Source organism: Mytilus galloprovincialis, chromosome 9 (assembly GCF_965363235.1).
Source record: "Mytilus galloprovincialis chromosome 9, xbMytGall1.hap1.1, whole genome shotgun sequence".
NCBI classification, from domain to species: domain Eukaryota; kingdom Metazoa; phylum Mollusca; class Bivalvia; order Mytilida; family Mytilidae; genus Mytilus; species Mytilus galloprovincialis.
The window spans coordinates 57436701-57462664 of NC_134846.1; the positions used below are offsets into that span (position 1 = coordinate 57436701).

Sequence of the window (25964 nt, forward strand, 5' to 3'; positions counted from 1 at the left end):
ATATACAAAACAACATCAAAATAAACTCATTTTTTAGACATATTCCCCTAGTATAATATATAAAAATCGATATAATGAACGACAACATTTATATTTCTTGTTTTGAACCTAATTTTTTTTTCTTACAGCAATTTAAGAAATTGGCCCTTCTGTGAAGAAATTAAACAAAAGCTCTGTTATTAGACTTTTGACGATGTGAATTTAAGCATGGATGCAATTTGGGTACTCCTCATTTCAGAATCATTGATGGTTCGGAGGTCAGTTTAGACCAATTTTCCTATGATTCCATATGGAATAAAAATCAAATTAGTGTACCTTTATAATAAAGAAGGATACGGCTACAAAATAAACACAGAATGGACATTTTTGTCTTTATCATAAAAAAAAGTAGATAAAAAACCTCAGTGTCAAAATAGGTGCAATATGGGTACCGTCACGTTAGGTTTATTATTATTTTGTACAATCAATAACGTATAATCTAAACCAAATCTTTCCTATATTTCAATGGACGAATTGAAGTATTCAGAAAATATATCATCATCTTTAACATGCATGTTTAATTACAAACAAAACAGGAATGGCTTGATTATTTTTCATTTGTTGTTTTTATTTTCAGTTTTTTTACATATCCACCATTTAAGAAAGGCCTTCAACAATGAGCAGAGCCCATACCGCATAGTCAGCTATAAAAGGCCCCGAAATGACAATGTAAAACAATTCAAACGTGAAAACTAACGGCCTTATTTATGTACAAAAAATGCCCTAAGTTTCGTTTTGTACAACAATACGTAAATTTTGTTGAACTACATCTTAAAACCGAAAACTGTTTTTGTTTTAACGAAAAGTTGTAAATAAACCACAGAAACCAGAATTACAACACGTTTATAATAAAAAAAAAAATCTTAGTAGAGAATATAATACACGACTTAACAAAAAAAGATTTCTAATTTTATATTTTATAGAAGAAGATGGACACAAAAAGCTACCTTAATAAATGATCAGAAAATAATATTGGTATTCAGCCACACCATAGTGACCTACTAAAAATGGCGCTATTGGCAACATGTGCCAAGTCTGGAACATTTGCATTTTCAAAATGTGGTGTATTTAAACTATGTTCCTCTAGCTATAGCATTGGGTAAGACATACCTAGCTTGTTCTTTCTGCAAGTAGAATAGAAATAGCTGACACAACATGCCTTTCCAGCAAAATATATTAAAGAGAGCCAAACTGAAACCCTCACCTTTATTTTTTTTAATATCTCTCTATATTTTTACATACCGGTTACAGTTGCCGAACAGTAGCTCTTGTGGTACTAATGATATTTTGTTGATAATTTGAGAACATTAGAGCTTCATTTTGGCACCTAGATTGGTTTTAGAATGTCTGCTTCTTCTGCTTCTGCCTGATAATGTCCACACAATCTCAGGAGTTTGAAATCCTATCAATAAGGGGTAAAAATATACCATATATTTCAAACTCCTGTGACACAATCAACGAGCTGATTATTATGCCATGACTTAGGTGCGCGTACAGACCCCCTCCACCACCCCCAATTTATAATTTAGTTCAGCTTTGTCAGCAAGGCTTTAAAGGCCTCGACTGACGGTGCTGATGCTACCCTAGGAGGGAGAGCGTTCAATCCCTGTGTTGTAGAATCTTAATAAATCATACGTTGTGTTTTCTATACGTTTAATCGTCGTGATGGATAATGCATAAAATGAGAAAAGCAACATTACCATAGCGTAATGTTTGTACTTCAACTATTTTCGGACATTCTGGGGGCCGATAAAAGTGAAATCTGCAACGAAAATTAAAAATGTAGATTCACAATATAGATAAATAAATTTAAAATTAATGTCTATCTCAAATAAATCTAGTTCCTTAACCTTAAATAAACACAATTAAAGTTTATCTCTTAGTCCATTCGTGGATGTTTCTTCTGGCACACACGGTAACTTCACTCAGCGGTAATTTTTTTAAGCGTTATAAGTTCCTGTCCTGTATCTATGTGGCTTGTTGACTCCAACAGTTGAGGGTATGTTTGTTCGGGCGGTCTAGATAGCTAGCAAGTTACTTCCTTGGAGAGTTTCCTGAAATTGGTTGATGTACGATCTACTTTGTACGTGCCATTGCAATGGGTTTCCTGGTCTTCTTTTGGCAACGGTCATGCCAGAAGGAATATCATCTGGATGGTCCTGTTTCCAAGGCAACCTTTCTATGGAATAGCCTTTCACGTTTTCAATAGCTGTGTTCTTGTCTGTAATGATGTTTACAAGAACTGTTGACGGCTGGTTGATGTTTCTATTGATCGGTCCTGATAATAGATATCCGATCTTTGACTGAACAGCGGTGGGTCTGTTTCCCCATATTACTTTGTCCTCGATAAAGTCCCAATAATAGTGGTTGGCGCCTATGAGTATGTCGATTTCAAAACGTTCTGTACTTTGCACAGTATGTGCAAGTTTCAGTTCTCTTAAGTGTGGCAAGCTCCTTGTAGTCTGTGAAATATTGTTCTTAATTGGGACGGCGATTTCCGGAACAATGAGTGTGTTAATGTGCACCTTCTCTCCTGTGTCGGTCTGTAGTTGTATTGTTGCAGTGTCTTAAGTTACAAAACTTTCTGAGATAAATCTCCAGACAGTTGAATGCTGACTATTTCTGTTGGTTTAATTTTTAGTTTATCAGCCAAATTCTGAGTTATGAAAGAACGCTGTGCTCCCTCGTCAAATAATATGTTACATTCTACTTCTTGGTTGTTATATATAACTGGTAAATTGCTGTTTTCAGGAGAATGTTATGACTCTGTTGCGATGAATACATTACTCTAGTCTCGTTTGGTGTTTCAACTATCTCTATAGCTGACTGTTGCATTGTAGGCTCCGGTGTCGTCCCAGGAATTACCTCTTAATCTTTACATATGCTTGTATGATGCATTCTGTCACATTTTTTGCATCGTGTTGTAGACTTACATGTGGCCACTCGGTGTGACCCTAAACAGTTAAAGCATAACTTTCTGTTTTACAATTTGATTTCTAGCGTTTGCGTCTGTTACCTCAGAGCACTCCATCGGATAGTGCTCACCTGAACAGAAATCCCCCACAAATAGTGACAGTTGGCAGGTATGTGAATTTTACTTTGCAATATATTGATTTATATGTGTATATGTTATTTCTTTTCACAGGTTGAATATAAACAGAAACTATGTCACCAAGAAAGAAAAGATTGATATTCACAGTCTGCCAAAGGCTCCTAAAAGACCTATGACATCTTATTTGGAATTCTATAAAAATCATTATAATGAAATAGTAGAAAATAATAATCTTCAAGCAGGTATGCATTTACAGTAACTTGAGTTAAAAAATATTTTTATGCCTCATAGTGCCACAATTTATAGCTTTATCCATGTATAGCATTTTCTTTTTTTTGGATAAAACAATTGAGAACAATTGATTTAGCTTGGTAATAATCATTTTCCATAATGAGAATTCGAAGGGAACCATCATTATCTTTATCAAAAACAATATTGATCCTATTGTGAATACATTTTCAAATCATTTTAGGATATCATATAGGACCATCATTTATTATTATTTTTACATTAGAAAAAACAACAAAAAACATTTTTATGAATTTTGGTAGTGACGCTCCAATTTCAGAGTTACTTCTTACATGTATGTTGTTTCCAGACATTATTATATCAGTGAGAAAGAAAAACAAACCAGATCATTATATACTTGTTGAATATATAGCCCATGATTATTGTCAGATACATATTATATGTAATGATTGATATATTATTCCAATTTATAATTAATGGTGTGCATGGATAGTTAAAAAAAAAATTGAATAACATTTTGTTTCAAATGCAGAAAATAAACTCTATTGGACCAGTCAGACAAGATACAATTGATAGAGCTAAAGTATTTTAATCAAACTTATTTCCGCAACTTTCACAGTTAGAAAAATATGGTGTATATAAATTTTGTCGAAGACTTTCAACTTATATATTATCTTTTATAAATACATCTGAATTATAAACAGATTATGGAAATTAATTACTGAGAAGCCAGCTAGAAATAAGCAGATTTTGGAAATAAATTACTGAGAAGCCAGCTAGAAAGGGCAATTGTGTAATTCAGCATTTGGAAAATAAAATAGAGAACGGAAATGGGGAATGTGTCAACGAGCGAACAACCTGACCAAAGAGTAAAAAACACAGCTGAAGGCCACCAGTGGGTTTTCAACACAGTGAGAAAATCCCGCCCCCAAAGTTGGACTCCAGCTAATTCTATGATTAATTATTATTTTAACCTTTTGCTATTTTCCAGACAAAAAGAAAGCATCAAAAGCTGTACAGATATGTAGTGGTATGTGGGAATCTTTAGACGATCTTACCAGGAAGGTAAAGTACAATTTATGCATAAGTTTGACCCCATGAACAAACAGTACTGTTAGTTAGAAATTATTGTGATGTTTTTATTTGTTCGAAAAATGCAACAAATTTATAATCACAATAATAATGGAAATTGGCATTTTGAATATTTTTTTATGAATTAAACAGGACCTTTTCTCAGTATTACAAAAAATGAAAATGCATTTTAGTCTTAAATGATAAAAATGTCAATTTTGCTGTAAGGCAAGCAAAATATTTCTTATGTAAACATATTTTCTTTTGTCTTTTAATATTTGAAGGGGTATCAAGACCGTGCACACGTAAGATTAGAAGCTTATAGGGAGGAAATGAAAAAGTTTAAAGATAGTCTTACTGCTGAACAAAAGGAATTACTCAAGGAAGCAAAGAAACAAATAAGAGAAGAAAAAATCAAAAAGAAGGAGAAAAAAGAAGAAAAACAGGTATGCATATTTAAAATTAAGATAAGGGTAACCGCTTCAGACTCATTTCTCCTCCATTTTAAAAAAGTTGCAGAAAAATTTCCTGCAGGGTTATTTTACAATTTCTATCAGTTCAATAAAATATATTATATTTTACAACTGCTTACTAAAGTTGAAAATTATTTCAGATTGATGATAATTATTTAATCTTACTTGATGAAGTTGAAGTACATTTAACTTGAAACTTAGAACACATGTTACCTATGATATGATCTTTCTAATTTTAATGCCAAATTAGAGTTTTGACCCCAATTTCACTGTCCACTAAATATAGAAAATGAAAGTGCGAGTGGGGCATCATTTTTTAAAAGTCTTTCAAGAGTGGCTCATCTTTTTTGAAATGTATTTTTAAATAAGCAAACTAATAATGTACATGTAATAAAGAATTGCACGAGAGAAAAGCACTAATACATAAAGCGCAAGAATTATTTACATAATAATAAATAAATATTACTATAATGATGGAATTTTTTTATTATTTTTTTTCCCTCATTTTTGTTGAGCCTGCGATTTACAGCAAAAGTAGGCGAGACACCAGGTTCTGCAGAATCGTTACAAAGGAGTAGGTCCAGTAATGGCTGATTTTGGCCTCAAATTAACTGGTTAAGTCATTAAAAACGCTCCAATTCAAGCTTTTTCTAGTCATTAAAAACGCTCCAATTCAAGCTTAAATCTGAAAAATCTATCAAATATGCAAAAAATCGTCACTTTTCAAATGGTTTTTGTCAATAATGAAAGTGGCCGCATCGGTGTTAATCCTCAACATTGATATATGTTATGCATTATCATCAAATACAACTGTCATTTCAATATAATGAATGAACACAAATGTGGCCACTTTCATTTAAGACGGAAACTGTCGAAAATTTAACTAAAATGCTAAAATTGTGAAGATTTCAGTAATTTAGCATGACTTAATGATAGTAGTACCCGATTTGTGTGCATTATATTGCCAAAAAAGCCCATATTTGTGTAGCAGAAGCATTCTACTTTCCAATAAATAGCTAAAAGATAACATTTTCACAATTTTGTAAAACTGCTATACAGTCGACTCTCGTTACCTCGAAGTCAGCCGTACCAGAGAAATATTTCGAGATACACGTAGTTAGACACAAACGAAAACCGGAAGTTTGACAGAACAAGGGACACAACTCTTGCTTAGCTTGGTAAAGCTACAATAAATCCGGGTGAATATGGGAAGGGGATCGATATTCTGGTATCGGATGTACTTGTATGTCAAGGTCTTTCATTATTATATAATAACATTATTTTTACTTATTCAATTGTTTCAGTTTCAACCTTTTCCTATGGCTTTTATCCGAAAGAATAATTTCCAATCGATAGTTCCATTATTCAGATCGTTTATAGTTGAAAAAATTGTTTATTCTCGGATACAAGAGACTTTAGAAAATTTAGATTCCTCTTCATTTTGTTTTATCTCACTCTTTCTTTAAAAAAAAAATACAACAAGATTAATGACCCCGATTGAGTAGTTTTTAGGTGATCATCAACGGAAGTCATAATCCTTACTTTATACACACCCAAGCTCATTAGTGTAAATCAAAATTAATTGTTTTGTAAACAATTTAAATACTTTTTCATGAACATTAACAATGCATCACTAATTATTTATAAAAATTCTATAAAAGATAATCTTAGGTAAACACTCGTGGAAATAGCATGTCATAAATCAATACAGTGGTCAGTGACTGGAAATTTAATTACACGTGTATTGTCAGGTTAACTCTTCAATCCACAGTCTGCACCAAAAACTTTTTCAACTGCTAGTCCTAAGATCAATATTAAGACATTTTTCTTATTTGTCCAAACAATGTTTTGCAAAAACTCACTAGTCTGAATGAAATTTTACTAGTCTGGGGCATCGGACTAGTGGCTAACCGTGCAGACTGATCCATTTAAATGCAGGAGGTCATGTTTTGACATATGTGTATTAGTACGAGATAAATAATGAATTTTTAATGCAATTGTTAACCTTGGGATCATAAATTTAGTTCGACTCAACCGAAATTTCGACTCATTCAATTTTGAGTCATCAGGAGTCGAATTACATACATTTAAATGGAACAAAATTCGAGACCACGTGCAAACTTTGTCTCATCCGAAATTTCGAGTCAACCAAGTTAGAGACAACGAGAGTTAACTGTATTTTGGGGCCAAAAGGGGTTTTCCTTTAATATATTATTAGATCAGTTTTTTGTTTTTTTATAAATTCTATTATATAATTAAACAAGTCTTTGTTGTTTTGTTCTATTACACTTTTTGTGTGTTGCATAATGTAAAGGATATATATTATTTAGATTTTTAAGTTTCATTAAAAATGAAATTAACAATAATTCAAGAGAAACAATTCCCTAATTGCATGTTGTTTAAATTGCTATAAAAACACAGAGGTTTAATTTGTTTATTTAATATTTTTATCTAAATTCACATTTTGCCTTAGTTCAATTCCCATCTGGCCTTTTATACCCCCTTCAAAAAATTTTGGGATCGTATAATGGTATGATGTCGTTGTCATCTGTGTCATCCGAAAACACATTGGTTTCTGGACAATAACTTTAGTTTACACAAATGGATCTCTTTGAAATTAAATAAGAAGGTTCAATACCACAAAAGGAAGGTTGGGATGGATTTTGGGGATGATGGTCTCAACTGTTTAGGAATTAGGGGCCCAAAACAAGCATTTTTCTACTTTCAAGATAATAAATTGTTTATAAGTATTGCAATTGCTCTGAAATTGTTCCACAATGTTAAATACCACAAGTAGACGGTTTGGATTCATTTTGGGGCTATGGTGCCAACAGTTTGGGAATCAAGGGCCATAAAGGGGCCAAAAACAAGCATTTTTATACCCCCGCAAACAAAAATTTGCGTCATATAATGGTATCGTTTTGTCTGTGTCGTCCGAAGACGCATTTAGTTTCCGGATAATAACTTTAGATTAAGTGAATGGATCTCTATAAATTTCACCAGAAGGTTTAATACCACTAAAGGATTGTTGAGATTGATTTTTGAGGTTATGGTCTCAATAGTTAAGAAAATAGGGGCCAAAAAGGGGGCCCAAAATGAGCATTTTTGCATTAGGGCTCAAATGTTTTGGAATTAGTGTAAAAAAAGGTGAAATTGGGGGCAAAAAAGTGGCGCAAAACTAGGTTTTCCAGACAATAACTTTAGATTTAGTGAATGGAACTCTATAAATTTACCAAAAGGTTCAATGTATCTAAAGGAAGGTTGGGATTGATTTTGGGGGTTATGGTCCCAATAGTTTAGGAATTAGGGGCCAAAAAGGCGGCCCAAAATGAGCATTTTTGTAGTTTTAATGTTTAAGTGGATGAATCTCTCTGAAATTATACCACAAGTTTCAATACCATTAAGGGATGCTTGGTAATGACTGTGGGGGGTTATGGCTCATATGTTTTGGAAAAAGGGACCAAAAAAGGGGAATTAGGGGCAAAAAAAGGAGGGAACTAGGTTTTTCTGGTCAATGGACAATTAAGACAATTTAAAAGCAGTGTAAGGGAGGTAATTCAAAAACAGTTAACATACAATGTTTGGTATGTTTTGATTTACCTCCCTTACACTACTTATAAATAATGTATAAAGATATGTCAGGTTTTGAACTTATTGCAAAAAAAGGGGGGTGGTAGTAGTTTTCAAATTTTCTCCCCAAATTTTTGAAAAGTGAAGAAGAAATCTTTAATGGCACAATATTACATAATAGATTTGTAAGATCTTGACATTTGTTTTGTGTCAGAAACTCATATTATGTCAAGAATTTGATCACAATACAAATTCTGAGCTGTATCAAGCTTGAGTGTTGTGTCCATACTTGGCCCAACTGTTTAGGGTTCAACCTCTGTGGTCGTATAAAGCTGTGCCATGTGGAGCACCTGCTTAATTTCTGCAATTACAATCTTAAATGATGATATAGGGTGTACTGTTTATTTTTGCATTAAATAAACTATACAAAATGTATACCTTGACAGCAAAACAGTTTTTGCCATAAGCAGGCTCTTAATTGAAGGCAGCATCTATTGATGTTTCTGTTGTCTACATAAAATTCCATTATCGGTCATCTGTATTTTTTTTTTTATAAAACACTGTTAGTTGCATGTGGTACAGCTATTTATATTTCATTTAAATTTATTTGTGATTTCAGAAGAATACAGAGCATGGATTACCTAAGAGACCTTTATCATCCTACATGATTTTTGTGAATAGTAAAATGCCAAATCCATATTCTGATAAGTCTGCTACAGTAAGTATTGATGCCATCTTGATACATTTTTAGCTCACCTGGCCCGAAGGGGCCGAAGGGCCAAGTGAGCTTTTCTCATCACTTGGCGTAACAACTCTAACTGAAAGAAATTCTTTGGATAATGTATTCACATAGAGCCATGTTTTATCTGGGACATTCATAGTTAATTGAAATGACCATGACTCTAATTCAATATATATAAATTCTACCACTGCATTGAGTGTGATACCATATTAATCCTCTCAAGATAGAACTTTCAATTGTAAAATGTGAGGCTAGCCATGCATTTTAAATATTTAAAATTTAACTGTCAAGAGTATATAAATATCATATTACACAAACTTTGGTTGGGGAATCTGTTTCTCTAATGATATTTAAACAATATACAGGCAAACTTATTCCTTTTCAAATGATCTGCAAAAAGATGTGTTCTTTTGATGTTACTTCATCAGGCATGGTTGCATTTTTTTCATGCTTTCACAATAGGAAATTCAAAGGAAAGCAGAAAATACCACTTCATAATTGAGTTTTGACCAATGAAGTACTGAGATCAAACAAACCACACGTTGATAAATGAACAAGTCAGGAAAAAGATAAATCTTTTAGAATTAAAAAACCAATTCTTCAAAGAACAATTGAAGGTCTTTCCACCTCGATAAGAATGAAATTTTAAAAAACGGGGTAAATCAAACTGATATAAGAAAACAAATAGGATTAATAGGTTTATGCAGAAGACTTTATTTGTTTTTTAATGAACCAGAAAGATTTTTTAGCAAAGGTCAAAATCTAGAATGTCCAATTGACCTTTGACCTTGACCTCAATCTTGAGGTCATAGGTCAGTGATCTCAAATCAAAAGACCCCAGGTCAATCACTTGTATGGTTGTGGAGAAATACTGATTTCAAATACATAAGGGGAGAAAACTCCTATAAGAGTTAACCAAAACTCTTCGTCTTAAATAGGTTGAAGTAGCGCCTTATTGTAAACAGTTATTTGGCATACACATCATATCATTTACCGTAACAGTTTTTTTTAATAACGATAACAAGCAAAATTCAAAATTTATAACATGACTTTGACCTTGACCTCAATTTCCTTCAAATGAACCATGGATTTTATATCAAAAGACTGTAGGTCTCTACGACTTATAACATATGAATTTATCCAACATATAGCCTATCTTAAATTTTCAAAGGGAAATAACTCCCATAAAATGTCTTCCAATGACTCCAGTCAAAAGTAACTAAATCATTTTTAAGAGTAGACGAACAATTTGGTGAAAACAATTTGTTAAAATCTTTTACGGTTTTAGAGATATAACAATAACAAGAAAAAGGAGATGCGGGGAGATAACTCCTATAAGAATAAGTGTTTGGTCACACAGGGTGAGTTTTGAAACCCCCATTACTGTAAAACATCATTGGCCAAAAGTCCATTCGATATGTTGTAAGACAAAAAAGCATCTCAGACAGAAGAAAAACAAAAAAATAATCAGAAGAAAAACAAAAGTGGAAAGACCTAATAAGGGAAATATATATATACAATGTATATAATACGGTTTCTTGTACAGTTATTTAAGTAATTCAGGTCTCATTGTGCTTCAGGTTATTTTTGTTGTGTTTAAGTTGTTTCTATGAAATTGAAAAATATGTCTGATATTTGACATTTGACCCTTTTCCATTGAAAAATTACCAATACTTCTTTTCTTCTTTGTTTTTAGGAATTTGTGCAAATGCTGGGACATGAGTGGAGGGAAATGTCTAAACAAGAAAAGCAGGTAAAATATGAAAGAAAAATGAAGTCAAAATTTATTTTTTGTCGAGACTGCAACTTTTGTTGCAGAAAGCTCGACATAGGGATAGTGATCTGGTGGCGGCGGCGTTAGCTCACTTCTTAAAAGCTTTATATTTTAGAAGATGGAATTCCTGGATGCTTCATACTTTGAATATAGATGCTTCATGTTACGAAGTTTCCGTCAGTCACATGTCCAATGTCCTTGACCTCATTTTCATGGTTCAGTGACCACTTGAAAAAAAAGTTCAAAGGAGTAGGTTCAGTACGACCCCTTTTTGGCCCCAAAATTAAGCAGTTTTGCAAAATTGTGAAAATGTAATCTTTTAGCTATTTTTTGGAAAGTAGAATGCTTCTGCTACATAAATATGTGCTGTTTTTGACAATACAATGTACATATATCGTGTACTAGCATCATAAAGTCATGCTTAATTACTGAAATCTTCACAATTATAGCATTTTAGTTAAATTTTAGACGGTTTCCGTCTTAAATGAAAGTGGCCGCATTCGTGTTCATTCATAATATTGAAATGTAAGTTGTATTTAATGATAATACATAACATATATAAAGGTTGAGGATGAACACGGATGCGGCCACTTTCATTTTTGACGAAAACCATCTGAAAAGTGACGTTTTTTGGCATATTTGATAGATTTTTCATATTTAAGCTTCAATCGGAGCGTTTTTAATGACTGAATCAGTTAAAATCTTTTACATAAACTAATCGAATCAATTGAAATAGACACTTAAGTGTTTAAAAGGTGTCCTAAATATCTCGTTAGATGAAACTGAAATTTGGGGCCAAAATCGGCCCTCACCGGACCTACTCCTTTTTTGTAATGTTGAATTCTCTCTTATTATAAGTAATAGGATAACTATATTTGATAAGTGCGTACCTTGCAAGGTCCTTGTGTCTGTCAGACAGTTATCACTTGACCTTGACCTCATTTCATGGATCAGTGAACAAGGTTAAGTTTTGGTGGTCAAGTCCATATCTCAGATACTAGTATATTCAGTGTATGGAAGGACTGTAACTAAGGTGTACATGTCCAACTGGCAGGTGTCATCTGACCTTGACCTCATTTTCATGGTTCAGTGGTTATAGTTAAATTTTTATACGACCGCAAAAATTTTAATTTTTCGTCGTATATTGCTATCACGTTGGCGTCGTCGTCATCGTCCGAATACTTTTAGTTTTCGCACTCTCACTTTAGTAATAGTGAATAGAAATCTATGAAATTTTAACACAAGGTTTATGACCACAAAAGGAAGGTTGGGATTGATTTTGGGAGTTTTGATCCCAACATTTTAGGAATTAGGGGCCAAAAAGGGCCCAAATAAGCATTTTCTTGGTTTTCGCACAATAACTTAAGTTTAAGCAAATAGAAATCTATGAAATTTTGACACAAGGTTTGTGACCACCAAAGGAAGGTTGGGATTGATTTTGGGAGTTGAGGTCATAACAGTTTAGGAATTAGGGGCCAAAAAGGGGCCCAAGTAAGCATTATTCTTGGTTTTCGCACCATAACTTTAGTTTAAGTAAATAGAAATCTATGAAATTTAAACACAAGGTTTATGACCACTAAAGGAAGGTTTGGTTTGATTTTGGGAGTTTTGTTCCCAACAGTTTAGGAATAAGGGGCCCAAAGGGTCCAAAATTGAACTTAGTTTGATTTCATCAAAAATTGAATAATTGGGGTTCTTTGATATGCCGAATCTAACTGTGTATGTAGATTCTTAATTTTTGGTCCCGTTTTCAAATTAGTCTACATTAAGGTCCAAAGGGTCCAAAATTAAACTTAGTTTGATTTTGACAAAAATCGAATCCTTGGGCTTCTTTGATATGCTGAATCTAAACATGTACTTAGATTTTTGATTATGGGCCCAGTTTTCAAGTTGGTCCAAATCAGGATCCAAAATTATTATATTAAGTATTGTGCAATAGCAAGAAATTTTCAATTGCACAGTATTCAGCAATAGCAAGAAATCTTCAATTGCACAGTATTGTGCAATAGCAAGAAATTTTCAATTGCACAGTATTGCACAATAGCAAGAAATCTTCAATTGGAGTTATCTTTCTTTGTCCAGAATAGTAGTTGAATCAACTTAAATCATTGTTTTACACAATATACAATGTATATTCACTTTTACTACCAACTGATAAATTAAAACAATCTTTACCATTCAGTGATAACAAGCACTTCAAAAATTTCTTCAAACATTTTTTTGAGAGGATTAATATTCAACAGCATAGTGAATTGCTCAAAGGCAAAAAAAAAATAAGTTCATTAGACCACATTCATTCTGTGTCAGAAACCTATGCTGCGTCAACTATTTAATCACAATCCAAATTTAGAGCCGAATCCAGCTTGAATATTGTGTCCATACTTGCCCCAACCGTTCAGGGTTCAACCTCTGCGGTCCTATAAAGCTGTGCCCTGCAGAGCATCTAGTTCAATGTTGTTTTTGTCAGTCAGATACAAGTTTACTCGAATTTACACATTACTTGTCAGCAATTTTCTGTGTAAAGCTAACGGTTGAACAAAATGAACATCGCTGTCTTGAAAAATAAAGATGAAATTAAGTTTTGAAATAGTTTATTTGGAGACTTTGGTAAAAAGGTTTGCAAAGTTATTTTTTATTTCCTTAGGTCCGTCGGGCGTAGCTAGTAACAAAGTGGAAAGTCGATTGCAAAACTGGAAGATCGCGGACCTTGGACCACTTCTAATTTGAACCCCTGCTTGCTGCTACACAAATATTGTGACCAGCCATGTTTATTTTTCTTGTTTACCTATCATTTATCGCGACGATTATACCGGGTCGGTCGGGGAAGGGGAAACAAACAATATTTAAAGTGTTCACTTTGTAAAGTATTTAAACTTCAACAATTCCTTATTACTGTAAATTCAGAAATTATTGGGTGCATTTATTATTGCGATTTTGTCATTTTAGACTAAAAATGCGATTTTAATTTTTGAGATATTGAGAAAAATCATGTTTAATTTGTATAAAAAAAGTTTAAATCATTGCTATTACAACCCTGACGCAATTTTGAAATAATAAAAACATCGCAATAATTTCTGAATTTACAGTATTCAATTCTTTTTTTCAGTCTTTTGAAGTACTATATGCTGAGGCTAAGGAAGAATACAACCTGAAGATGACAGAATGGGTGGAAAACATGGTGGAACAAGGAGATGGATCAGATGTTAAAGTATCATTATTACAAAAGGTATAAAACAAAAATCTTTTTTTAAATTGAAGTCCAGCCTGGATGGCCAAGTGGTCTAAGTAGTAACTACTGTAATCACTTGCTAGTCACTTTGGGGTTGTGAGTTTTATACCTGCTCGTGCAGGTGCACTCGACACTAATCTTAATTGACTAGGATTGTCAGTTTTCCTATTGATTGTCCATGGTTTTCCCTGGGCACTCCAGCTTCTTCTACCACTAAAAACTGGGTGCCAGGAAATTGGCCAAACACAGTGCTTAAAAGTGGTTCTAAAAACAGAAAATCAGAATTTTAAGTTTGTAGTCCAATAAGGAATCATAAAGTTTTGAGAAGACAATGATTTTGAAAATCAGTGCTAAATCATTACTAGCAGGACTTGTGTCCCTTTAAAAAGTAAATTTATATTGACAATGGCATAGTAAGAATTCTCATGTCTACATTTTATGTGCAATATCTATGACATTTATATCAAAAGGGTATGTGTTAGGTTGATAGTCTGCAAATGAACTATTCTTGCAGGAGTTAAGTCATGGATAGAAAATAGAAATTTTCTGGAATATTGCTTTGTGAGCATTCACATGCCAGCATTTCTAAAAGAATATTAATTAAAATGTGAAAAAACAAAAACAAAACAGATTTATAGAAGTTTATTCCATTGGACAGATAAAATTGCAACACTGTTTCGTTTTAAAACATAGAACTGATCAGCCAAACTTAACTGGGCACAGCCTTTAAAATGATAGCAAAATATTTCACATTATGTTTACAGTAAAAACATACCTTGAATACATATTATTTATTCATTGAACTAGTGTTTTAACCCTTTCGCTGATGAGTCCTTGTTTACCGGGATTCACGCTTCAGACAGCTGACGATGCAGGGCTCACGCTACCAGGCGACTTGGGCGAAGAAGTCGCTTTCCCGACCGTCACTTCGCTTTCCCCCACCCCCAAAAGCGAAACAAGTCGCCCTGTTCTTGACGATACTCGCTTTCAGTCGCTTCTGTCATCGGACATTTTCAATTTTTACCAAGTTGATGAAACATCAATTTTTTATTGATAATTAAAGAAATTTAGACATAAACGATTCATTATCTTAAGAAAAGAGGTTGAAGCATTGTCTTTGCAGTGTGTAGCAAGTTATTTGATAAAAATACAACTTTTTATCACTTTGTGCATCCCGCAAGTTCTGGTGCTTGTTACCTGAAAACGTACATCAACCTAAATTTCGGCGGCAAAATAAGTTTGTTACTTCATTTAAACGTGATAAAAGTTGCCTCCAGTAAATGTTTTATCCATTTATTGCATTAAAAACGTCATGTTCCTTTCCAAATAACTTGTCAAACATCGTTTATTTTTGTAAATTTTCTTGCATTCATCCGCCATTGACCGATTTCTAAACTACGGATCTGAACCGGACCAGCTATGACCGAAATCAGTATGTTTACAATAATTACTACGGACGCACGGATGGAACAGCTGACAGAAGAATATTGATCCCAAAGGGGAAAATTACGTATTCCACACGCATTAAGAGACTTTTGGTTACATCTAATTGATTGGTGTATATAATTCCCTATGTTTTTTATGGATTGTTTCAAAGTTGCTTAACTCTGAGACTATTAATTATATTATGGCCCAGCTTAATAACTTTTATATTTTTTTATGAGAAACACTGAATTTCATACACAAGATAGATTTGAATTAAATTGTAATTGATATATTATAATTTCTTTACATTTTTAAAATAAAACAAATATTTTTTTTAGTGCTAGATATTAAATATTTAGTTGGTAGTTTCTCACAAGAAACTTAGTAAAACTTAAACACTTTTAATTTGAAATGTTAGTTTAATTGTATACTCAGATATGAATTGAATAATATAAAAAGAACATTATTTACATATGACCCTTTATACTATTGTAATATCCAAACATTGTAGCACAATGCGCGAATGAGCACTTCTCTTTCAAATCTCACCACTTCTCCCTATCAGTTTCAAAAAGAGAAGTCACTTCTCCCTATAATTCTGAAATAGTGTGAGCCCTGCGATGAGTCCCGTTTTACCGGGATCGGAATACCTCTTTTATGTTTCCCGCTTAAAACAGTGCAAACATGAGTTATCTTTCTTTGATGGATACCCGGATGAAAGTGTAAACATGGCGCTTCCGTTTGTTGAAAACCGTGTCAAAATCAGAGGAAATTTACGGAATTTACGAGAATTTGAAATGAGGGAACATTTTTTTTGAAAGAATATGGAAGAATTGAAGCCAAACTAGTATACTTTTTTGACATAAAATGTCGTTTTAAGTACAAAACACTTGGAATGGACATCGTTCAGTGTGAGGAATTTGTACAGCCTCACTAAAATTTTCAAAATTTTGCCGTTTTGGGTTAAAAAATTACGATTTGGGGTCAAAGAGCAGAATTTTGAGAATTTCACCTAGAAAATGCCGAAAATTTGAAAATTTTAATATTTTAAGAAGAAAAAATTATTAAAACATGAATAAAACTGTGAACATGGTGTTAGTGAATGAAATAAATACACAAATAACTACAAACAAGTTTTTATTGACATTTATTATGAAGATCTCCCACTTGAGTAATAGTAGCCAGGGAAGCCATCGTCTCAGAGTAGCTTCTGTCTAGGGAGCAATCGGTGAAAGGGTTAAGGATGTTTGCTCCTCTACTTTTTGGATTTTTGCAAGATTTTCGGAATCCTCTGGTTTTATCCATGTATTAACATTAAAAAAATTTGCCCACTAACCACTACTTTTCTTTTCATATTTTTATTACATATTATTTATAAAGCCATATTTCAAAATCTTATGAAATCCTTGTTATTTTTTCATAGTTTTTGAAACAAATAAGGTACCAATGTTAAATATATGAAAAGTCTAGAGAGAATTATTTCCCGCCAAATTTTCAATTGCTAATATCTCAAAAACGAGCACACAGACCCTCCATTTTTTCTACTTTTTTAGTTTCTTTATTGATATACTATCAATTCATAATAGTCTTTTAAAAAGCTTGTTATTTTTAACAGAGTAGCGAACATCCTTAAGACCTCTGATCATAAAATTTACATGTGAATTATACCTACGATGTCCTTTATATTTAAGTTTGACATTATGTTTATTTGGTAACTTTATTCTGAGACACATGACAAGTATCTATGTATAACAACCAATGTAGCAGACAAGGGATATATAAGCAGATCCCTCAAACAATTGCCTCTTTTTGACATGTGTGAATTTTATTACTAAGGTTTATTATAAAAACCATAGAAATCAACAGTTTCTTAAATTTAGAATACTTCTTTTATTGCAGGAATTAGAAAAACTAGAAGTTCCAAAGAAAAATATGGGTGCTTATCAAATATATCGACACCAACACAAGGAGGTAAATATTTTATTAAATTAAATAACAAGTTAAAACACTATTTGTCCACTCAGTTAAATTTTCAAATTTAAAACGCAAGGCTTGCTGAGTCTTTTAAATGTTTAAAATTTAACTGTTGAGAGTAAATAAATATGGAAATTTTTTCATGACATCACATTATAAAATTCAGAAGAAAGCAAGAAAATTTGAACGAATTTTGACTAACGAGGAACTGTGATCAAACAAACTACAGGTCAGGAAAGGATAAATCGTGTGAGGATTAGAGAAACAATATTCCTCTTCTTCAAACATTAAAACTTGAAATTAGTGAAATACCATATTGCATGTAAATCCAGTGGGGTATCAAATTATATGTTTTGTTTCTTGTATTTTTAGGGACCACTTTGGAGTACATTATCAGATGAAGAGAAGGAGGTAATAATTATGATATATTTCTCTTTCCATACTTGTTATACCCCACGCAACGAAGTTGCGCAGGGTATAATGTTTTTGACCCGTCCGTCCATCAGTCCGTCAGTCCGTCCGTCTGTCAGTCCTGTTTCTTGTCATCGCAACTCCTCTCAAACCACACAACAGAATTTCACAAAACCTTTTCTGATAATAAGGACATACTATGTTGTTGTGCATATCGACGGGAAATTGCGATTCAATTTTTTTTCTAGGAGTTACGCCCCTTTGAACTTATTTACTTTAATGTACTACTGCAACAGTTTGTCATCGCAACTCCTCTGAAACCACACAACAGAATTTCACGAAACCTTTTCAGATAATAAGGACATACTATGTAGTTGTGCATATCACGGGAAATTGCGATTCAATTTTTTTTCTAGGAGTTACGCCCCTTTGAACTTATTTACTTTAATGTACTATTGCAACAGTTTGTCATCGCAACTCCTCTGAAACCACACAACAGAATTTCACGAAAACCTTTTCAGATAATAAGGACATACTATGTAGTTGTGCATATCGACGGGAAATTGCGATTCAATTTTTTTTCTAGGAGTTACACCCCTTGGAACTTATTTACTTTAATGTACTACTGCAACAGTTTGTAATCGTAACTCCTCTCAAACCACACAACAGAATTTCACGAAATCTTTTTATATGAAAAGGACATACTATGTTGTTGTGCATATCGACAGGAAATTACGATTCAATTTTATTTCTAGGAGTTACACCCCTTTGAACTTATTTGCTTCAATGTACTACTGCAACAGTTTGTCATCGCAACTCCTATGAAACTACATAACAGAATTTCATGAAACCTTTTCAGATAATAAGGACATACTATGTAGATGTGCATATCGACAGGAAATCAGGATTCAATTTTTTTTCTAGGAGTTACACATCTTTGAACTTATTTGCTTTAAGGTACTACTTCAACAGTTTGTCATCTCAACTCCTCTGAAACCACACAACAGAATTTCATGAAACTTTGTAGATAATAAGGACATACTATGTAGATGTGTATATTGACAGGAAATTATTATTCAGTATTTTTTCTTATACAATTTTTTTTTCTTATACTTATTTAATTTCTCCAATGACAATGTGGGGACGTAGGGTATGTGAGCGTGCTCACTAAGGTTCTTTAATTAAAAATATAATTTTAGAAACAATATGATACCTAAACAAACTTGAGCACATGTGAACATTTTCTGTATTGGTGGCATAATACTAGACACTTTATAGATTCTCCAAATCTTTGATAATATATTGTTATCTGTATGTTTTTTCCAACTACTATATGGTTTACAGTTTTTGAGTAAATTTTTGCCACCATTTATCACTTCATACTGATACTGAAGACAAAATGAAGGTATGGTGACAATTTTCACTTTTACCTTTCATGAGTTATGGTTCTTAATTTATGGAAAGTTGGTTCTCTATGTTGTTTTTTTGCCATTTTGATGTTTTATTACCTTCTGGGTATAAAGGATATGTAAAACTTCAAAGAAACTAACATATTTTATATTTATTTTTCTTGTAGAAATGGCATAAAAAGGCAGTAAAAGAACAACATCGCTATGAAAAAGAAATGGAAGAATGGTACCAGAAAATTGAAGATAAAGGAAAAACAGACTTTGTGGAGGAGGTGTTTGAGCTGATTAAAGCAAATAAAAAGAAACCAACAAAAAAATAATCAGCAAAAATCAGAAAAGCTAAAAATGAAGCCAAAGAATCCAAAGACTGAATTAAAAGAGAGTTGATAAAGGTGCAAACTATCATTGTATTTGTTGATCTGGACCTTTAAGAAACATGTACTGTATAAAATGAATGTAGAATTGATTGCTTCCACAATTTGTTGTTGATATCAATTGGCTACTGTTTATAGTGTTAATGTAGAAACAAACAACTTGTGGTCATTAAAGATGGACTTTCATTTCCCTGATTGAAGCCACAACCAGTATTATTTTAAGGGAAGTAAAAGTAACCTTCTTTGGAAGTTCATACAATAATCATCATTCATTTAAGTCTGAAATATGATGCCAATAAGGTCAAGTACAAACATGACTGAAAGTGGTAGGTAGTATCATAGCTTCTTATATTTAAGGGAGCTTTGACTGATTCAATGGCAGTTATTATTGAACAGTTGTGTGTATTGAGGTGCTTTAGTATATCATGTGAAAAGATTTTTCTATCAGAATATTTTATAGTATGTTCCTATATACATGAAACATTCTACTCAACAAAATGAATGCTATATATTTAATCCTCAGAATGTTGACATAAGAGAGGGTGTGATAGAATATTTTTAGCCCTTGAAAGAAAAACAAATTGAACATAAAAATTAAAATTGATTTGTCAAGTTTGTTTCAAAAATGCACTCGCATATATTCCCTTAAATGGATCTAGGATTATTGATTATATTCTCTGGTTTGCAAATGGCTCTCTTCTAGAATTAAGAGCTTTATCTTTGAATTCACATTATTATGTTATAATACGAAGGTTCTTATAATTCTTTTCCAATTAGAAATGGATGCATCATTGTTATTGAAAGGGTGGGTATTAACTAATACTAATTAATCAGGCAATTAACTAATCTTATCATACCTATTCTCATATAGGAAATATATGTTTGATTGTATCATAACTCCTCTTATACAGGAAAGATTTGCTGTTATTTGTGTTTTATAATATTTCACAAAGTGTTTGTTATATTGTATGTTTTGACCTGTATTTTAACTGTATGGAGGAATTAACTATCAAAAGTGCTCAGTTAGAGTTATGGATATGAAGTTCATGTTTCCAATGGTGTTTGTCTGTTGTTTCATTTTAACTGGAGGAGTATCACAGTCTGGACAGGATTATGTGAATGGTCTTATTAGGTTTACAGTATTTGTGTGGCAGTTCAGGATTACAACTACATAATTGGTCTGAAAATTGTGCAAAATGAATGTAAGGTATATAGTCTATAACAAATTAATTTCAATGGTAAAGTATATTAACACCTTACATGGTTAAATCTGGTAGAGTAATCAAGATGAATATTGAAGTAGACTGCCGGTATGTGCGCGCGCTCATCTGTTAGTTTGTATGTCTGTCCCTCTTCAGGATAAAGTTTTTGATAAGGTAGTTTTTGATGAAGTTGAAGTCCAATCAACTTGAAAGTTAGAGCACATGTTCCCTATAAGATGATCTTTCTAAATTTAATGAAAAATTTGAGTTTTCAACCCAATTTCACAGTCCACTGAACAGAAGATGAATGTGCATGTTTGGGGCATCCGTATACTATGGGATCATACTCATGTTTCACGACTTGAGAATGCTTCTTCAATCTGAACATTGTTAAAATCTAAGCAGTTACTTGGTTTGAACAATTGGTAAATAATGTATGCTGTTGGTAGAACTAGGGTATTATATTTTGTGACTTGCTACAATAAGCTGCATGATTTTCTTAAAGCCACAATTTTTCTTTATTTTGTTTATACATTTGTACAATGTTTTAGAAATAATGGTAGGTAAGTTATCCAGGCACCAACATACCATCACTTTTACAGATGGGACTGTTTAAAGATATAAGTACTAAGAAATATTAAAATTGTGAAATATTGAATTGTAAAAAGAATTTATTGATATTGAAATGCTGTCCAAAAGATTATTATTACACTAGTCCTATGTATGTACTTTAACCAAATATGTGTTCATAAGAGAGCTAGATTTTAGCAAGAGATTTATGTCCTAAAAATGCTTACAGACCCATTCATTTAAGGTTGTTATTACCGGTGAAAAAGAAAAGAAATATGAATATGCAGTTTATAAATATTTAAACTTTGCAAATATATCAGTATAAAACTTCAATGCTCTGATTCTTTTGATGATACTGCCTGTCATTCCACATGAAATTGTAATTTACTTAAGAATTCTACAGAAAATAAGCAGGTAGTATTTTATAATAATTTTTATGGCAAATATTTTAATTTTAAGAACATTTTTTTATACGGGTATATAGATTAGATATAAAAGAATTGTTACTATGCCATAAAATATCTTGACGATCAACTTATAATGGAAAATATGTAAAAAAAAGGCAGATTTGTGGTAAGTGTCGAATTGATTAAAATGAGTAAGAAATTACAGATGTTTAAGTTAACCATTTAGATGTTTTATTACCTGTTGTGAAATACAAACAATTTCTCTATGGAAAAGATGTCTTTTTAGTTGCTTGAATAAGTGTTATGCTCAAATGCATGAAAAGAATACCATTATTATATGATGTAATCTTGAGAAATTCAAACTGATTTTTACAGATGGATCTGTTGTTCTTGGGAGGGGGATAGTATTATTAATGTAATTGGATTGATACATTTAATTTGAATGCAAAAAATATTCACATCCTTAATATATAACTGACTATTTGAACTGTGCAGGTATATCACAGGCTCCAATTAAAAGATATTCAAAAACTTGTATGAACAACTCCAATTAGAAAAGTGTAGATGTTATCATTATTGTTGAAAAGTATGTTCCATTTTGTACACTTGTTTTACAAATAAAGCACTTACAGATTTATTGTTTGTATTTTTTAATCATCTGCTGACTTTATCAATGCATGTTTTGAACATTAAGCTGTATCTTGTTCTATAGGAAGTCCCTTAAACTTTTATCAGTTTCAAGTGACAGTTGCTGGTACATCATTTATTTTCTTGTGTGTATGTAAGTGTGTTATAAGTAGTGTCAGATGAATTACGAGTACGTGTTATAAACCTGATGACAGAAGAACACCCTATAAACTCTCAGTTCTAACCAGTAGGGTACTGTCAACTTGCATAGCAGTGATTAATTTATTTATCCCAAGTTCAAAGTACAACCTCAGTTGTTACCTTCTTGGTAATCAGCACCGAAGTATCATACTATGCGAGTATGGATTCATTATTATTTGATGGATACCAATTTTCGTGGGTACAGGTGAACCGCAAACTGAAAAATTCAACGAATAACATATTTTCAGTGTATACAGTATTAGCAAAACCACGAAATCAAATATCCACGATCATGCAAGTTTTCAGCATCATGAAAATAAATGAATCTACAGTATGTTAAAACTTAAATTTTCATGTCATACAACCAGAACTTGTTTTGAAATACTATGGCCATGGCCAATTAGATAGTGGTATTTACTATTTCTGGAAAAACTCTTGAAGTCTTGGGTAAGCTGTTGTCAATACATTGTAATGATTTTTCTCCTTTGTTTTTCACTACTGAATAATCTTATTATTATATGAGTTTGTCATGATTAAAATATTTTGATAAATTAGGACGTAATGTTATCTGTTGCAGTCCTTTCAATTCTTTTTTCCTTTTTGTTGAGCCTGCGACTTTTGTTGCTGAAAGCTTGACAGGGATAGTGATCCCATGGCAGCGGCGTTAGCTAACTTCTTAAAAGCTTTATATTTTAGGAGGTGGAAGACTTAGATGCTTCATACTTTGTATATAGGTGCCTCATGTCACGAAGTTTCTGTCCGTCATATGTCCAATGTCCTTGACCTCACTTTCATGGTTCAGTGACTACTTGAAAAAAAGTTAAGATTTTTTGTAATCTTAAATTCTCTCTTATTTTAAGTCATAGGATAACTATATTTGGTATGTGCGTCCCTTACAAGGTCCTCATGCCTGTCAGACAGTTTTCTCTTGACCTCGACCTCATTTCATGGATCAGTGAACAAGGTTGAGTTTTGGAGGTCAAGTCCATATCTCAGATATTATAAGCAATAGGTCTATTATATTCTGTGTATGGAAGGACTAAGGTGTACACGTCCAACTGGCAGGTGTCATCTCATTTTCACGGTTCAGTGGTCAAGTTTTAAGTTTTTGAGTTCTGAACTTTTTTTTTCTAATACTATGTGCAATAGGTCAACTATATTTGGTGCATGGAAATATTTATGATCTTAATGTCAGTTGCGCAAGTTTTATTTGACCTTGACCTCATTTTCACGGTTCATCAGTCAAATTAAGTTTTTGTGCTTTGGTCTGTTTTTCTTAAACAATGAGCAATAGGTCATCTTTATTTGTTTTATGGAAGAATTGTTAGCTGTTCATGTCTGCCTGGCATGGTTCATCTGACCTTGACCTCATTTTCATGGTTCATTGGTCAATGTTTAATTTTCTTGGTAAATGTTAAGTTTATGTGACAGTTGTAATAAAGCTTTATATTTAGGACTATCAACATAATATCAATGATTAGTAAAGAAGGCGACACATTTCAGTGTGTGCACTCTTGTTCTTAAAAATAAAACTTTTTATGTAGCTGTTCTAAATCAGGATCTTAGTCAGTGGTTGCAGACTTTGTGTCATTATACCCCCGCTTTAAAAAATGGGGGGTATACTGTTTTACCTCTGTCTGTCCGTCAGTCAGTCGGTCCGTCCGTCAGTCTGTCCGTCCGTCAGTCCGTCCGTCCGTCCGTCAGTCAGTCCGTCCGTCCCATGAAACTTTCGTCACATTTTTCTCAGGAACTACACATCCACCCTTTCTGTAATTTGGTATCAACATTTATATATGTCAGCCATACCGTGTGATGCGTTTTCAGATTCATCACTTGACAACTTCCTGTTTACCGAACACTTGTCTGATTTTACACATGATAGCCAAGTTGAAAATTTTCGTCACATTTTTCTCAGGAACTACAATACAAGGATTTCTGAAATTTGGTTTCAGGATTTATATAAGTCAGCTATACCGTGTGATGCGTTTTCAGATTCATCACTCGACAACTTCCTGTTTACCGAACACTTCCATATTTTTACACTATTAATATTATCCACTTGCGGCGGGGGTATCATCAGTGAGTAGTAGCTCGCAGTTTCACTTGTTTACATATGTTGCCCCTTTAATGTCTTGAATATTATTATATAACTAAAATTTTTATGTTATGGCATTGTCAAGATCGGAAGACATTTGGTTTCCAGACAATAACTTGAGAATAAGTGAATATATCTATGAATTTGTACCACAAAAGAAAGGTTGAAAGTGATTTGACGTAAGTGAGATAGATTTAAAATATCAAAGTTAGCTCCAAAATTTCTATCATCCAAATACTCCACTATATATTGTTATCCAGTGACTTGACTGTTAGTGATGCTCTCCACCAATTGCAACTCATTCAAAATTCTGACCAAATTGCAAATTGTTTTATTAAACCAAACTGTTAAACTGGTCAGAATTTTGAACAAATTGTTCAGTCAAAATGTGAAAGTGCAAGGTGATAAAATAAAACATACTTACAATCCTAGAAGACTTTAACTCCACTTTAATGTTGTTGTGATACAATCAGTGGAACAGTTTGTATAGGTATATTATAGTTATTACCATGCTAGAGGTGAACTGTTGTAATTTTGAATTGCTATAAAAAACTAAGCTTTCATATAATTTTTCTCACTAAAAGTCTTCTATATTCATTGTAATCAGACATCATTTTTAATAAAACATCATATATTCAGTAAATTATGTGTGAAATAACAATATGCTATTGATAAGTTTCCATGGGGAGATAAGCTAAAACATTATTCTTTTGAATAAAGACTTTTGGAAAGAAAAAATGATAATCTCCACATGGAAACTTCCTACAAACATATTGCAATTTCACACATATTTTACTGAATATGAAATGTTTTAATTCACATAATGTCTGATTCTTATGAATATAGAAGACTTTTTAAAAGAAAAACTATATGAAAGCTTAGTTTGGACATTTTTATAACAAATCAAAATAACAACAGTTCACCTTTAGTATGGTAATGAATATAATATATCTATACAAACCAGGGTTGGCAAAGTATTACCCGCCCGGGAATTCCCGGGTCCGGGTTTTCCCGGGCTGGGCAATACTTCCAGAAATTGGTAATAGTGGGCATTACTGGGCAATATGATT

General features: G+C 32.6%; 1 protein-coding gene across 1 annotated transcript; it reads left to right on the forward strand.

Annotated features, from left to right (window-relative positions):
• The first annotated feature begins 1017 nt into the window (after nt 1-1017).
• LOC143045402 (transcription factor A, mitochondrial-like) lies at nt 1018-22608 on the forward strand. Its single transcript, XM_076217870.1, has 10 exons — nt 1018-1138; nt 3185-3333; nt 4332-4405; nt 4696-4857; nt 9074-9172; nt 10893-10949; nt 14077-14196; nt 17524-17595; nt 17971-18009; nt 19586-22608. Exons 1-10 carry the CDS (start codon nt 1047-1049, stop codon nt 19736-19738), a joined length of 1017 nt encoding a protein of 338 aa, XP_076073985.1. The 5' UTR covers nt 1018-1046; the 3' UTR covers nt 19739-22608.
• Nucleotides 22609-25964: the final 3356 nt, after the last annotated feature.